The sequence below is a fragment of the Eleginops maclovinus genome, chromosome 3 (assembly GCF_036324505.1).
Source record: "Eleginops maclovinus isolate JMC-PN-2008 ecotype Puerto Natales chromosome 3, JC_Emac_rtc_rv5, whole genome shotgun sequence".
Lineage (NCBI taxonomy): Eukaryota > Metazoa > Chordata > Actinopteri > Perciformes > Eleginopidae > Eleginops > Eleginops maclovinus.
The window spans coordinates 22595877-22610410 of record NC_086351.1 but is presented as its reverse complement, the minus strand read 5'-3'; the positions used below and the strand labels follow the sequence as shown (position 1 = coordinate 22610410).

Here is a 14534-nt window from a genome sequence, read left to right as displayed (position 1 = left end):
GAGACAGGATGCGATTGTCTCATTTTTCTCTCCTGGTAGACTGTGATTTGCTTTGTTACAGAGCTGTAAGAGGAAAAACAGGCCTTTGAAGCACACACACAATACATTGTTTTATGCAGGAAAACAAGCTCCCAGCATAAAAAAATTGCTCCTATAAGAAAGAGGCAGAAATCCAGAGAGGCTGGATATTATTACTGTGATTCAGTACTGTAGGTAAGGACATATGTGATTTTCTTTCGCCAAGCACATGCAGACCCAAGTAAAAGGAACAAAGTGTCTCACCAAAGCAAAAACACAGAGTAAATGTTCCATCTTCTTCTGTTCTATTATTTTTAATGGCTTTATACTTCTTAAAGGTCACCTATAATGCAAAGTCCACTTTTTCATGTCTTTTATACATGAATATGTGTCTGATCTGTGTTAAGAATATCCGAAAATGTCAGGAAACAGTTTTTTCTAAAACATTTTCCTGGTTGATCTATTTAAAAAGCTGTCTGAAAATGAGCTTCTCAGATTTTGCCCACTTTGTGATGTCACAATGTTTTTTTAGGTTATGAAACCATTAGCCAATAACCAACCAAGGTTACACCTGCCCATCTTATCACCTTATGAATCTCCTCCAAGAGCACCATTGTGGTTTTTTAAACCAATCATCTCTTAGAGGGGCGTGGCCAGCAGCAGCTCATTAGCATTTAAAGCTACAGACATAGAATCAGCACTTTTGGAACAGGGCTGAAACAGAGGGGTTTATGGCATGCTACAACGATCTGTTTGGTGTTTCAGCCAAGAGACATGTTCTGTATGTAACTAAGACCTATTGTTGAAAAAGAGTATAATTGGGGGACCTTTAATTGAAATGGATCAACGTTCTCCACATAAATATTAGTCCCTCCTGCCTCCAATGGCTGAGAGCAAAGCATTAAGCATGAATCTTTAAAGAGAACTGGTTACAGGGTGGGAGGCGGGCTCCCGTTCATTCCTATGAGAGTTGCTCAGTGTCGCATGATCCCAAAGAGACTAAAGATTCAAAAAGTACCCAGAACATTCAGCCTTGGGCCCATGATCCGCTACAGACAACACGTGCAACTCTTTAAAGCAGCATAGTAATGGTGACGTTGTGTACTTTATTCCCTTTATAGGCTAAAAACACAGTCAGAGAACCATCAAAGGTCGAATGAATGAACTATTAGAAATAAAATAAGTAGAATTTAATTTATTTTAAGATTTTAGTCACAGCCTCATTGGTCTATCCTTTTTACTTTTGAGATGAATCTGATTAAATTGTATTTGTGACAATAACAAGTACAGAAGAGTCAGCACACAGTAATGTTAGTTACCTCACACAGATTGTAAGGAACATTTGAATTCTACACACAAAGAGCACATACTTCTCCATTTATCTTTACTCTTTCTTACTTTCTCTTAATTTAACAGAGAAATTGACTGAAAGAAGCTGTCAACAATGAAAGCAAGAGTTGCAGGTCATTATTTCTGAAGTCTGCATGCATGATTTAAGCTGTGACAGCATTGTGTCTTGTAATAGCTTCCTCTTGCTTTTTCATAACCTAGCGCTGATGACTCACCCTCCCCTGAGAGCGCCGCGTGTGAGTGCAGCACGATCTGAGCGCTGCCTGTTTGTGTGTATGATAGTGTCTGAGAGAGTGACAGGAAATGTGTTAAAAGACACAATTAGATCCCTTTATATATTTCTGCACCTTTCCCAGCATACATGTATATAGGGTTTGGACTGTTAGTTAAAACCTGTAAAACAATGTAATCAGTTACCTAATCCAAGAATCAAAATTTAGAAGTAATATAATATTATAACTTTTTGTTGTTTTTAGATTGCCTTGATATCAAATACAATGCAAATAAATACAGAAATAATAAGATGTTTTTTACTCAAGTGTATTATGTAAGACAACAGAACAATATGACCTTAGAAAAGAAGAAACCAAGATATTTAGGATCAAAATTGTGTTAGGCGTACATAATGGTATAGTTTACAAATGCTGTTTTAGTTTATTACATGGATTAAAATTAAACACAGTTGTTTTTTTTTTATAAATCACCTAATATATTTAAAAAATATCAAATTATATTAAATTAAGAAGAATTAAAGTAGCCAAAATGAAAAGCAAATGAAAATTCAGTCAGTACATCAACCTATAATATATCGTTCTTTATTTTAAAATGTATTGTACAATTTGAATCCTCCTCCCTGTTTATTTAAAAATGTACCAGTAATCTGATAATGTCATATTTCATGTATCTATAAGAGAATAGAGTTACCTGGTTTTGCATCTTGATAACTTTACATGTAATCCATTACTCCCAAAGCCTGATTGTCCGTCTTGCTGAAAGTGTAAAGTCTGCTCTGATCTGGCTCTGGGAGAATTGATGTTCTCCCAGAGCCTCATGGCACACATCACACTAAATTGTATCATTGTATTTCAAGTGGATGATCAGTCATTTATCTTCACCTCGGGGGAGCGTTGATGACCATCAGTTGTCCCAAATTGCATCATGGAGGAAAAAGGTTGACAAGAAGGCATTTTAACCTGATCATGGTAGATAAAAGATGACAGGGGGTCAAAATGTAAAGAATTACCTTCTAAGGACCAAAAACATTCATACAATATTACTCCGGATCTGTATCTGTGTCTGTGTCTGTGTCTGTGTCTGTGTCGGATCAAAGTATTGGAGTAACGGACAGACTGACAATCCAATGCTGCTTTTTCTAAAGGGCAAGAGACAGTCCAAAACTAACCTGACCAATTTCACACTACATGGATCCTCTCATTCACCTGGGGGCATACATTAAGTATTGGCACCCACTCCAAATTGGGACATCTGAAAACATGAGGGATAATTTGAGGTCAACATGTGTAGTATAGCTGCATAATTGAATCTTATATTTTTCTATTAAACTTAATACAACATTGAATCTGCAGTGGGTTTCTTTGCTGCTATACTGATTGCTGTGGTTCCATTTATAGAGAGCATCGTGTAATAGTAGTATGTGGAATTTGTCTGACTGAGCCCCCAAGACTGGAGATTAGACGCAGTAATATCTCCTGGGGAAGGGATAAAGAACTAGCTTTAGTCGCTGTGGAACTCACAAGTATGAGAGCGCATGTGACAGACATTGATCACAGCCCATCTCACACACTCATTAAACATGAGTCATTATTAAACATGATTAAACACTCTGCGATGCCTCATTGCCTCTGCTCTGCAGCGGCCATGTCAGAAGTAATTACCTCCTGCGGTCCGAGGAAAAACTTTTCCTTTCTTTCTTCATACCGTGATGCCCCCTCTTCCCACTTCTATTCCATAATCTACCTTTCGCTCTTTATTGAAATCCCTCCAGGACTTTAATCTCTATCTCTGCACAACCAGGGCTCATTGTCAACTCTGCAGAGGCTTTCTCTGATTCTGTTGACTGGAGGTCTCACCAGAGAGTCAATCACAGCATCAACTCTGTATCTTTAGCCATTGGAAAAAGATTTCAGCATAAGAGAAAAATATTACTGCTTTGAGGAAGAAGGGGTGACAAATCATTGCTTCCCCAGGATGGTTACATGATGCTTTTGCTTCCTTGATTATAAATATTTTCTTTGTGTATATATGAAGGTGATGATTCAGGCGGAAGGGCAGCAGAAGAACCTGGTCAACTCTGTAGAATCCCTACCCCCACGAGGTGGACCCCTCTCTTCTCTGGATGAGGTAATTAGATAAGTAACCAATGAAAGGTATAATGCATGATCCAATTATATCAAACCAATTACTCTTAATCTCTCAAAGTCTGCTCATGGTACTTCTGTTCTGTCCTTTTTGAATTGAAGACAGAACAGCACTTTCAAGACAGGGTTGTTGTTTGATGCAGTACATTTAAAATTGAATGCGCTCATGCCCTTGTTGACCCCGCTACTCTTTCCACGCCTTCTGAGCAGCCACTCAGAGTTTCTTGTGAAGTGAAGAGGATGTTGCATTTTTTTTCTTTATGCTTTGCATAAGCAAGACCAGAAGAGTTTTGTAAAAAAAAGCTGTCTTGTAGTCCCATGTTGGATGAGACAATCCAGGACACAAATAAAAAAATTGATGCGATTCAAAACGTAATGATGCAATAAGACATTACAAGACATGATACGACACGTTACGATACATTACGAAACTACGTAACACACACGTAATGATATGATATGGTACGTTAAGACGCATAACGGTATGATACACACATTATAATTGATTGTAATTAATTTGACTAATCATTTGCAGGTTTTAATTGTTAACCACTTAAGGGTCTTGAATAAAGGAGTGCTGGTCAGGGAATGTAAGTTAAGTAAACGTCATCCCTCTAGGGGCAGTGTTTGGGGCAGCGCGGGGAATTCACAACAACGATACATAATAATACGATCCGATTATACTTTATTGTCCGGGGATTTAACTCTGTTTTTATTCTGAGGATTGAATACAAAGTGCTTCAGTGTAACCTTATTAAATCCTGGGACCCTGTATCTCTGATTTGTTGGTACCAATTCATAATCAATTTTCAGGACATGGTAGGGGTCAGAGATAATGTTTTTGGCCAGCCTCAATATGGTGTTATATTTGGATGATTTATAGAGTCTCAACATTCGTACTTACAAAGAGCAGACTTTCAATTGGTGGAGCAGTTTGACTATAAAGCAGTGGACAAACCCCATGTAGTATTGCAATACTATAGAACACTCACACCCATGTATGATAATGAAAGAAAAAGCTGATTCTAAAATGTAAATTTGACCCCTTCTCGCCCTCTTTTTCTTCTCTCTTTCCTCCTTCCATTGATCAAGGACCTTCTCCTTTTTAAGGCCACTTCTGCAGCCACTTTGAGCTGCCTCGGGGAGTGCCTCAGTATGCTGCAGCACAATGTCGTCCAGGTCCTCAACCAGAACCAAAATCAGAACCAGAACCACATGCAGAGTCCCAGCCTCAGCACCAGTTCGGCGGGTTTGAATCAGACAGCCGCCTCGGACAGAGTCAGGTCGTGGAGTCAGCGCTGCAGCTCCAGTGTGAGCCAGGTGGAGCCCGGGGGCCTCAGGTCTGAGAGCCCGACTCGCAACTTTAATGAGAGCCATAACCACATCCAGGGTCAAGCCCGGGAACATGCAGGTGAGTTGACTGATGGTTGGTAAAATCAAAATAACCGGTGGAGGAAAGGATGAAACTTTTTGACACCATTTTTTTTGATAATAACATGGGGCCTCATTCTAACCCAATTTTAAATTCAGAACTGAACAAATGCAAGTGTAGCAGGTATATAAATATACAGGAATGCATTACACCTGACTGCCCATCACAAGAAATAATTTATCGTTTGAGAAATAAGAAAATCCATTTTCCAATCGAGACCTGGCCAGGAAAGGCAGCAATACGAGATAAAAACGTTAGCTTGGTTAGCAAACAACTTAAAGGAGTAGCAGAAGTGGGAGACATACTCAGATCTTAAGTAAAAGTAGAAGTTCCAGAGTGTAGGAATACTCTGTTACAGTAAATGTCCTGCATTCAAAATGTTCCTCCAGTGAAAGTAGAAAGTACTCTCATCTAAATGTACTTAAAGTAGCGACAGTAAAAGAAGTCATTGTTTGATTGGTCCATTTCAGAATAATATCTCTGATATGTTTTATAATTATTGATCATTAAAGTGTTCTCAGAGCTGGTAAAGGTGCAGCTAGTTTGAATGACTTTGTATACTGCAGGGTAGCTGCTGAATTTACTCCAGGTGAACTAAAGTCTGATTTAAGGGTTGATTATAATTACCATCATTAATCCAAATCTGTAAAATGAATAAAGATATTTAATAATTGTAGTGGAGTAGAAGTATAAAGTAGCATAACGTGGAAATACTCAAGTAAAGAACAAGTACCTCAAAATTGTACTTGTACACCACTGAGAAGTAGGCCTTTGTCTGTCTCCAACGGTCACTTGACCCTTGCATCATCGGTACCTCAAAAGTATCATTGCATTTAGTTAACAAATCTACCAGCTCAGTGTATGTGCATATTAAAATGCAATTGCTGTTCGGACAGAATCAAGATAATAAGAAGACCTAATAAAACAAAGCATTAAATGATGAGCTGTGGATCACCTTAAAGCTTCATTATGGTCTTTATAGAATATCATGACATTTCTTGGGCAAAAGAAAAAGATTGGCCACCAGTTAGAGGATAAGTCTTTGGGCGACTGCACATTTAAATGCCATTTAAATGTGCTTGCAGTTGTTTTTTCTGGCACTGTCTGATAGTGAAAATGCAAATAAAAATGATGTGACCTGATTCCATTTTAATAGTTTTTAATAGTCTCACAAGACTGGGAGAGTCATACATCACATGTTTCTTACCAGCCGTCACAGAGATGCTGTTATCCCCTGTGTGTTTGTCAGCATGGCAGAATGTGGCCCTAGACCTCTGACCCAGAAAGTACCACAGACGGGGTTTTGAGTCCTTTACCGGCTGTCTACATTCATGTCCATCTGTCAGTGAACAGATTTTGTCCCACAAAAAAAATTCAATTTTATCGTGATAGTGGTGAATAGTACCAAAAACCAATAATACTCTATAAGACATACTGTAGAAACACATGATTAAAGAACAAAAGGGTCTGTGCTTTGCAAGGTATGAATAATTATTTGATTTAAGAAGAAAAGCAGGATTGCAGTTTTCTGGGAGTTTGTTTCAGAAATATGGAGCATAAAAACTGAACCTTAAGCAGAACAGACCCGAACCAAGGATTCAAGCAGCCGTGTTCTGGATCAGCAGCAGCAGCCTGATTTTTAAATGAGACCTGTGAAGGACACTGAATCAGAATCGGAAATCCTTTATTAGTCCCATAGCGGGGAAATGTACATTGTTGCAGCAAAATTGTCAGGGTTGGGGAAACAGGACCCAAGTGCAGTAAATCAAGGGTCAAAAACTAAAAGCGAGCTTTATTCAAAAGCTGGTGATGAAAACACAAAGCAAGGGGAACACAGGACATGAAAAACACTTAGCTCCAGACATGAAGGGCGACAGGAACAGGCAGGTCACATGGACAAGATCAGGGAAGAAATGACGATGACCGAACAACAGACAAAAGGGAAACAGGGACTAAATACACATGGGTAATCACAAGAGAGAGACAGCTGGAAGGGGGAGGAGAAACACAGGGGCAACAGGTGAACACAATAACGCAATCAGGCACAGGAGGGAAACGCAGACAGGAAGTGAAGCTTAACAAGTGACACAAGAGGGGAAAACATTTCAAAATAAAACACAACACAAACACATGACAGATACGAAACACGGATCATGACAAAAATGGGCATAGCAGGTAAAACAAGGCATGCAACAACACATTATAAGCTAACATATAGAAGAAAAGCACACATTAGTTATACTGGAATAAAGTAGGTAAGTTAGTACACATCCATGGCTAAAAAATGATGAGCAGAAACTTCAGAACTTAGTTACATACAGTATGTAATGAAAGGTGTTGATACATTATAGACATTAGGGATGGATGATGATGGTGATTAATGCACAGTGTTTCAATAAAAGTGTCCATATATTGTACATTGCCGTTTTGAACAAGATCTCAACAGGCAGTATTGTGCAGGGGGTCTAGCAGGGGTGTGTTGTACAGTCTGACCACTGCAGGAAGGAAGGACCTGGTCCAGTAATCGAGTCTTCTGAAGACAAATGCATGGACAAGTTTGACGTATACTGCTTTGACATATATCTTTTAATCCTTCAAATATTATTATGGTGACTTTGTAATTGTCCTAATGAGGCTGTTCAAATGGAGTCAGGATTTCTGGCCTGTTCTTGGTTTTTCAACATTGCCCATTTAAATCCAAAACTGACTCTAAATCCGTTCTTCCTGTCTCCAAACACAATAACCTTAATTTAGTCTTTATATAACTGAATCCACATACAACAATGATTTGTGTAATGCACACACTCGGTGTCCCTTAGTGAAATTGTGTATGGTTGATGTTTAATTCCTGCTCTACAAAAGGTCAAGCTTTTGCAACTTGAAGGAAATGGCTTTTATCTACTCCCACCCTTAAAAGTATCCTTAAATGTGCACACCCGAGGTGATAAACACTCTAAATTGTTTCATTTATGTTCTGCCTCTACCCGGACTATACATAATGGACGATTAAAGCAGTCTTGCTTACTTGAACATAAATGACCATGTTCTAAAAGGTAATGGAAATGGGTATCCTTTCAACAGAATCCCTTGAGTCTTTGCAGTCCTCCTGCTGGGTTGTTGCCAAGAGAAGTTATTTTAAGAAAATTTGGAACACCTTTTGGGTTAAATGTTCTTCCCTTTCCCCTCCAGATAGCTCCACTGGACGGTCCAGATCGCTTTCGGAGAAGCAGGGGAAAACTGGTGCACAGATTCCTATCTCCTCCTCTACCCGGCCTTCTTCTCCTCAAACACAGAAGGACCCTCCTGAGGTAATCCAAACCACATTACTTCATTGTTCTTCTCTGGGTTCTTTAAGCTAACTTTAATTCTCATAGTAGCAACCTAATTCTAAACTCACACACAATTACATTGCTTTTCTTTTTGTGTTGTATTACACTAAAGCACTTTTATCAAGATATTGCACCCAGCCATCAGAACGTCTCAAACATATCTTTTTTTATATTCTGTATCTTTACTGTCATAATGCCACAACACAGATAACAGGCTTTGTAGTTATTTTTGATTCTTCCCTTTTTACTTGTAGTAGAAAGTGTTGAGTATTGTGTTGCGAGAGGAGATCCAGTCCTGGCAAAATGTTAATTTTATTGTTTGAGATCAAAAAAGCAGAGTTTGTTCCTTCTTTGCGGTTTTGTAGTAATGGGATACCATTTGAAATCAATAAGTCAATTTGGTTGGTTGACGCATATAGATTCTAAGGTATTTAATTGATTAAGTAATGTGATTGTAGGGCAATAAACCCGAACCATAACCCTTGTAGGGTAGGTAAAACCTAAGCTTGAAACCCTCTAAACCCTAACCAAAACTCAAGGCAAGTTGAACCTTCAAATTCGGACTTGAGAGTTACAATCGAGGCCACGGCCAGATTTCTGAGGGACAATTGAGGATTTTGCAGGTTGACAGGCCATATTTGTTAGGGGCAATTCAGATCGACAGATACAATTGCTCGAACCGAAAATTCCTGGACCTTCTTCTCGATACTCCAGCTTCGGTTGACTGGAAGGGATGGGAAAAAACGACAAAGTGCCAGTTTGGCCTTCTGACAAGTTTGGCTTTAAGCATTCTGATTTAATTAGTAAACACGTACAGGGCCAGATCCTCTCGTCTCGATTACGACCTTATATGTTCTGAGGTACGTAGGGCTAACTGAGTGAAAAAACGACAAAGTGCCGTTTTGGATAAACTTACAGTCCCGGATTCAAGCGTTCTATGGTTAGGTTTAGGCAAACTCACAAGTATGGATTTTAAAGGGGAACATCTGGATGCGAAAAAAGTTGCCCAAAGGTACAATGATGGATTTTTTAGGCGTCCGGAGAGATAACGATAAACTGCCATTTTGGCTAAACTTCTTATTCCTGGTTTGATTGGTCTGAGGTGAGGCTTAGGCCCATTAACAAGTATGGATCTGAAGGGGGAAATTGGCCTCTGCTAGAAAGCAGGAACTTAAAAAGCCCGACCGAATTTTACGGCCCCTTTGAAAGTAAACTGTCTGCAGGTGGGACTGTAAGGTCGCTGTTCTCCTCATAACTCTGCTAGCAAGGCAAATGTATGGGAAGTCCCTATTCATCCATATTTAAGCCATGAATGTAACATCTAAACAGATTCCGCAGTTAAAATGGTTTAGAGGCAGAATCTCAGAGGCAGAATCTCAGATTTGGACCAGTTGATGGAGTAGCCGGAAACCATGCCAAAGCTGTTAATCAGATCGAGGACTGACGGGCGGGATGTTGATGGGTTTGTTATATAAAGCAATTGGTGTTAAGACTGATTTTATGGTGATGTGAATTAGTTTTTACGCCTGAAATGCTGTCATTCTGTCTTATGGCTGAAGCGAGTGGTTCAATAAAAAGTGCCAAGAGTAAAGGTGATAATGGAAATCCTTTCCTCTGTTTAGGTTTAATGGCTGAGATATTTTTCCATTAGTGATTACAGATGCTGATAAGGTTGTATACTGTCTTAATCCAGTGTCAGAAGCCAAAGTGGTTAAAGGAGGTGAAGACAAAGGGCCATCCTATCGGTTTTTCTGTGTCGAGTGCGACAATGATGGCAGCAAAGTGGTTCATTTCTGTATCAGGTTTGGTTTTGAATTGATTAAGTCTGTTGAATAACTGTGGCTTTTTTTCTGTGGACTCCCTTTGATGAAGCAGTGTGTGGGGTCTTTATTTAGTTTTTGGATACATGTAATCAAGGCAGTGTTCATATGGAGGGGGAGTGTAACGCATTGGAGAGTGTAGAGATACTGTCTTTTATGATTGTTGCTGTCAATGATAATGAAACGCCCTTTCGGGATCTGTTACAGTGGATATATGGGAGTATGGTGTGTTTTTGCATAGTAGGATGGAAAGCGTTTTTTAATGGAACCAGTGTGTCCAATGCATCTGGCATCAAAATGTACCATATGAGAAGTTAAGGCAAAAAAACCTTACTGCCACTTTAAATCTATAAATGTTTTGCAGATCTAAAAGTGTGTAATTAGTTTTTCCCATGGTCCTTTGTGTGCTGAGCAGAGTGACAGCTGCTTCATTTCTCTGGAGTGCCCTCACCATCTCTGATTGACACCAGCTTTCATTAACTTCATGCAGACAGGCCTTCATCTGGCTCAATCATTCATATACTGATCAAATTAGACTTGGTGCCATCATACTGATACACTCAGACATCATCATCACTTATAAGTTGTCAAAAGTGTTGACATTGATTATATACTGTACAGGCTTGGGGAGCATCTAGTGTTTGGTGTAAAGGATCAGATGTTCTCTCTCCTTTGTCAGCTGTTCTATAGGCTAATACTTTAAGTGTGAATCTATACGCCTACTGCCTGAATCTGCTTTATGGCTTTCTTTGGTTCATTTGTTCAGTTTTTAATTAGCAGGTGAACCTGTATGTTCATAAAATAGTGTGTGAGACTTAACTTTGTGTATTAAACTAAAACAGAGCATTTTCTGTCAGCTCAGATTTGATTCATATTGTAGTATGAGCTCAAGTGTTTCATTGTTGGCTGCTGCCTGAATATGCTAAATGAAAGGCAGGTTTTCCTATCAATAAAATCTCGGATCAGAGGTCACATTTTTCAAATTAAGTATCTTGGTTTCTTCTTTTAAGATCAGGTTACAAATTACATTTTTTTAAAGGTAACTAGAATTGAAACTGAAAAAATGTGTATAGTTACCCTCCCGACCCTCATTGTATGCCAAGATATATATTACATACTGTATCTTTAAATACCATAAATCTACCACTCCTCTCATGCAGCTCAGTGAAACAGCGAGGAGTGTGATTTCCTCGTGTGTAGGAGCAGGGCAGTAAAGAAGAGCTGTACGACTCTGCCAGCACCATTAGCTACGCAGTAAATATCATTTAGAGGAGAGGAGGACAGCGCCATATAACACCTAAATTGTGTGTGTGTGTGTGTGTGTGTGTGTGTGTGTGTGTGTGTGTGTGTGTGTGTGTGTGTGTGTGTGTGTGTCTTCTTGCCTTCTGCTTTTCTCCATCTCTATTTTTTGTCCTCAATTCATCTAACACAGTATTTTCGTCAAACAGCAGGGGGAGCCACATAGCACATCCTGTACATGGCCAAGTCAGTATGCTTGTCCATCTGTTCCTCCTAGTATCTTTTCTATTTTTATGAATTCATTTTTAAATGATTAAATAATTTGTTTAAAAGGCTTTATTTAATCTCGATCTCAGCTGAATCTTAGCTGCAGTACAGTAAACAACATCTTCTATCCCTAGACCCTCACAGTAAGAATGACATATTCTCAAAGAAACCCCATGATTAATGAAGATATATTTCTATTTTTTTATTTGGGGAGAGCAAAGGATCCTTCACCCAGGATGGAGAGATGTGTTGTGTTTATAGATAAAAAAGAAAATACATTTGCAAAAGACACAAGTGTGGATGGTTAAACATCCACACTGTAATTAGGGGGGCAGTTTGGCTTAAACTAAGTCAATAAAACGAGTTAAGTCGTTGGTTTATTTAGTATGTAGCTGTGTAATAAGCGGGATAATTTGCAACGAGGCAGTCATTATCCCTTACATGTTTTAGAAATGGTGTCAATTTATCTGCAGGATTAGAACTCTTAATTTTGATACATTTTGCTGATGACAAAGTGAGGCAAAAAGTTGAGGCACAACTTGATGGAAAAGTGCTTAAACCAGCCGTAGGAATTGCTTTTATACATCACTGTACTGATGTTACTTTTGAGTGGTTGCTTTAGTTTCTCTGCATTTTATCTCTGTACAAAAAGTGAAATTTAAGAGTTTATGCATGATGTTGCATTTCTGTAAATTAAACTGCCAGTGCAGTTCCTACGACCTTACAGAAAACCTATTTCTTAAAAGAGTAGTTTTTAGGGATCTCTTGAAAGACCTCAGAGGGTAGAAGAGAGGTGGAGGTCATGGTGATGGAGGATCTGTCTAAATGGCTGATAGTAAATGATAAAAAGCAGTCACCCTCGGTGACTGAAACAGTAGGCGGATTGGAAATGACAAAATCAGACTAATAACACATATTTTAATACATTTATACTAAGATGTGATCTTTTGATCATGACAAGGTGCTGATATATGGAAAAAATGTGTTGATTTTATAAGCTGCCGGTTGCAATGTCAGTGAACATGGTTTAAATAGTGCAATCCATCGGAAAGGAGGGGGGGATTAACAAGAGATTAGATTAGAGTTAACTAAAGTCTCATATTTTTCTTTGGTGTCCTGTATCATCTCACTCACCCCACCGATCACATGTCTACATCCACTTATGTGTCTTTATAGATGACATCTGAAATCATACAACCTTCTGCCAGTTCCTAAATGCCTTGACACACCTTTTATTTATCTAAAATTTCTTGTCAGTGGCATTTTTCCACGAATCAATAAAGGAAAACAATTTATAAATATAGCTGGTGGAAATAGTCACGTGTTTGTTTTGCAGCTGATCAGCCTGGAGGAATAAAGACCAGTCATGGGATATAAGGAGGATTAAGAGGAGGGGGTAGATGTTCATAAATAACCACGCGCACACAGACACATGACCTTTCAGTGATACTCATACTGTGCACATACGATACTAAAACCCTAAAAAAATTGCTTCATACACATACACTTCCACATTTTCACTGAAACACTAACAAAAAGGTAAGTTATTACTTCCAAACAACAGTTCAAAGGCAAAAACTGTTAAAAGCAGAGTGAGCTTTTTATGAAATCTGAATCTTGTTTTACATCCTTTATAAATGTATTTATCTTCAGACTTCAGAAGTTAAAACTTAAAGTGTTTGTTGATTGAGAAGACAGAACCTCTGCAGTGTTATGAAGCTGCAAAATGACAGCGCAAAACCCATAGAATAACCTTACAAAATTGCATTAAAAAACAGATGTTGAATTAAAATATATCTGACTCAAATAACTGTCTTCTAAACCTGCTAAACATAAAAGAGTGAGTGTAGCTGTGAATTCACTGATATCAGGATGACTTTGCTTTGGAACTATACTGAACATTTTATCCAGATGACCATATTTGTGTGAGTGTGTGTGATTGTTAGTCTGCCTGAGCAGGTGCGATAATATGATACAATACAATAAATCTTTACTCAACGGCTCTGTTTGTAACATCAACAAGGTCAAATATTAAAACAAGGAAAGAGACATTTGTTATAACATTACAATCACTGAGGATGATCATTTAAAGACCTTTTATCATATATTTAAACTGGGATTTAATTGGGATTTAATTTGAGGATTGATTGCGGACTTCTTTAGTCCAACTTTATTAAATCGCAGGACCCTGAATCTCCGATTTGAACTATTCATATTCACTGTTCAGGACATGGTTGTGGTCAGATATGTTGTCATGGTAGGATTATTTATACAGTTTCACAAAATGTTGACCTGAAATCTTTGAGCACATTTTCATTTGGTGGAACAAGTTTTACACAAACCTTTGTACCATGTAGTATTACAATACTGTAGAACACTCAGAATCACAGATGTGAAAACAATTAATTGATCTACTCGCCACAAAATACCTAAGGCAGCTGAGAAAATACAGTCTTTGTTTGGTCCTCTTACAGATATATTCAATGTGTTCTTTCCAGGATAGCAGATGGTCTTTCATTACATTTCAATATTTATATGAAAGAACCTGCTGTTGCTTTTTGAGTATGGATAACAAAAGGGACTTTATGAATCAGATTGAGAACCAAAAATAATTTCCTTCCACCTTACAGTATATGGCAGCCCCTGCTTCTGTATGAATGTGCAGAATGGGTGAGAGCTGACTTGTATGTTAAAGTAGTTA

General features: G+C 38.4%; 1 protein-coding gene across 1 annotated transcript in view; it reads left to right on the top strand.

Moving 5' to 3' along the window:
- The window catches only part of LOC134861715 (oxysterol-binding protein-related protein 10-like), a 47559-nt gene that overhangs the window by 16110 nt on the left and 16915 nt on the right, over window positions 1-14534 (top strand). The window contains exons 4-6 of the mRNA XM_063879133.1: window positions 3637-3729; window positions 4839-5157; window positions 8368-8486. Coding sequence (XP_063735203.1) covers window positions 3637-3729; window positions 4839-5157; window positions 8368-8486 — 531 coding nt within the window. The remainder of the gene's footprint in view (window positions 1-3636; window positions 3730-4838; window positions 5158-8367; window positions 8487-14534) is intronic.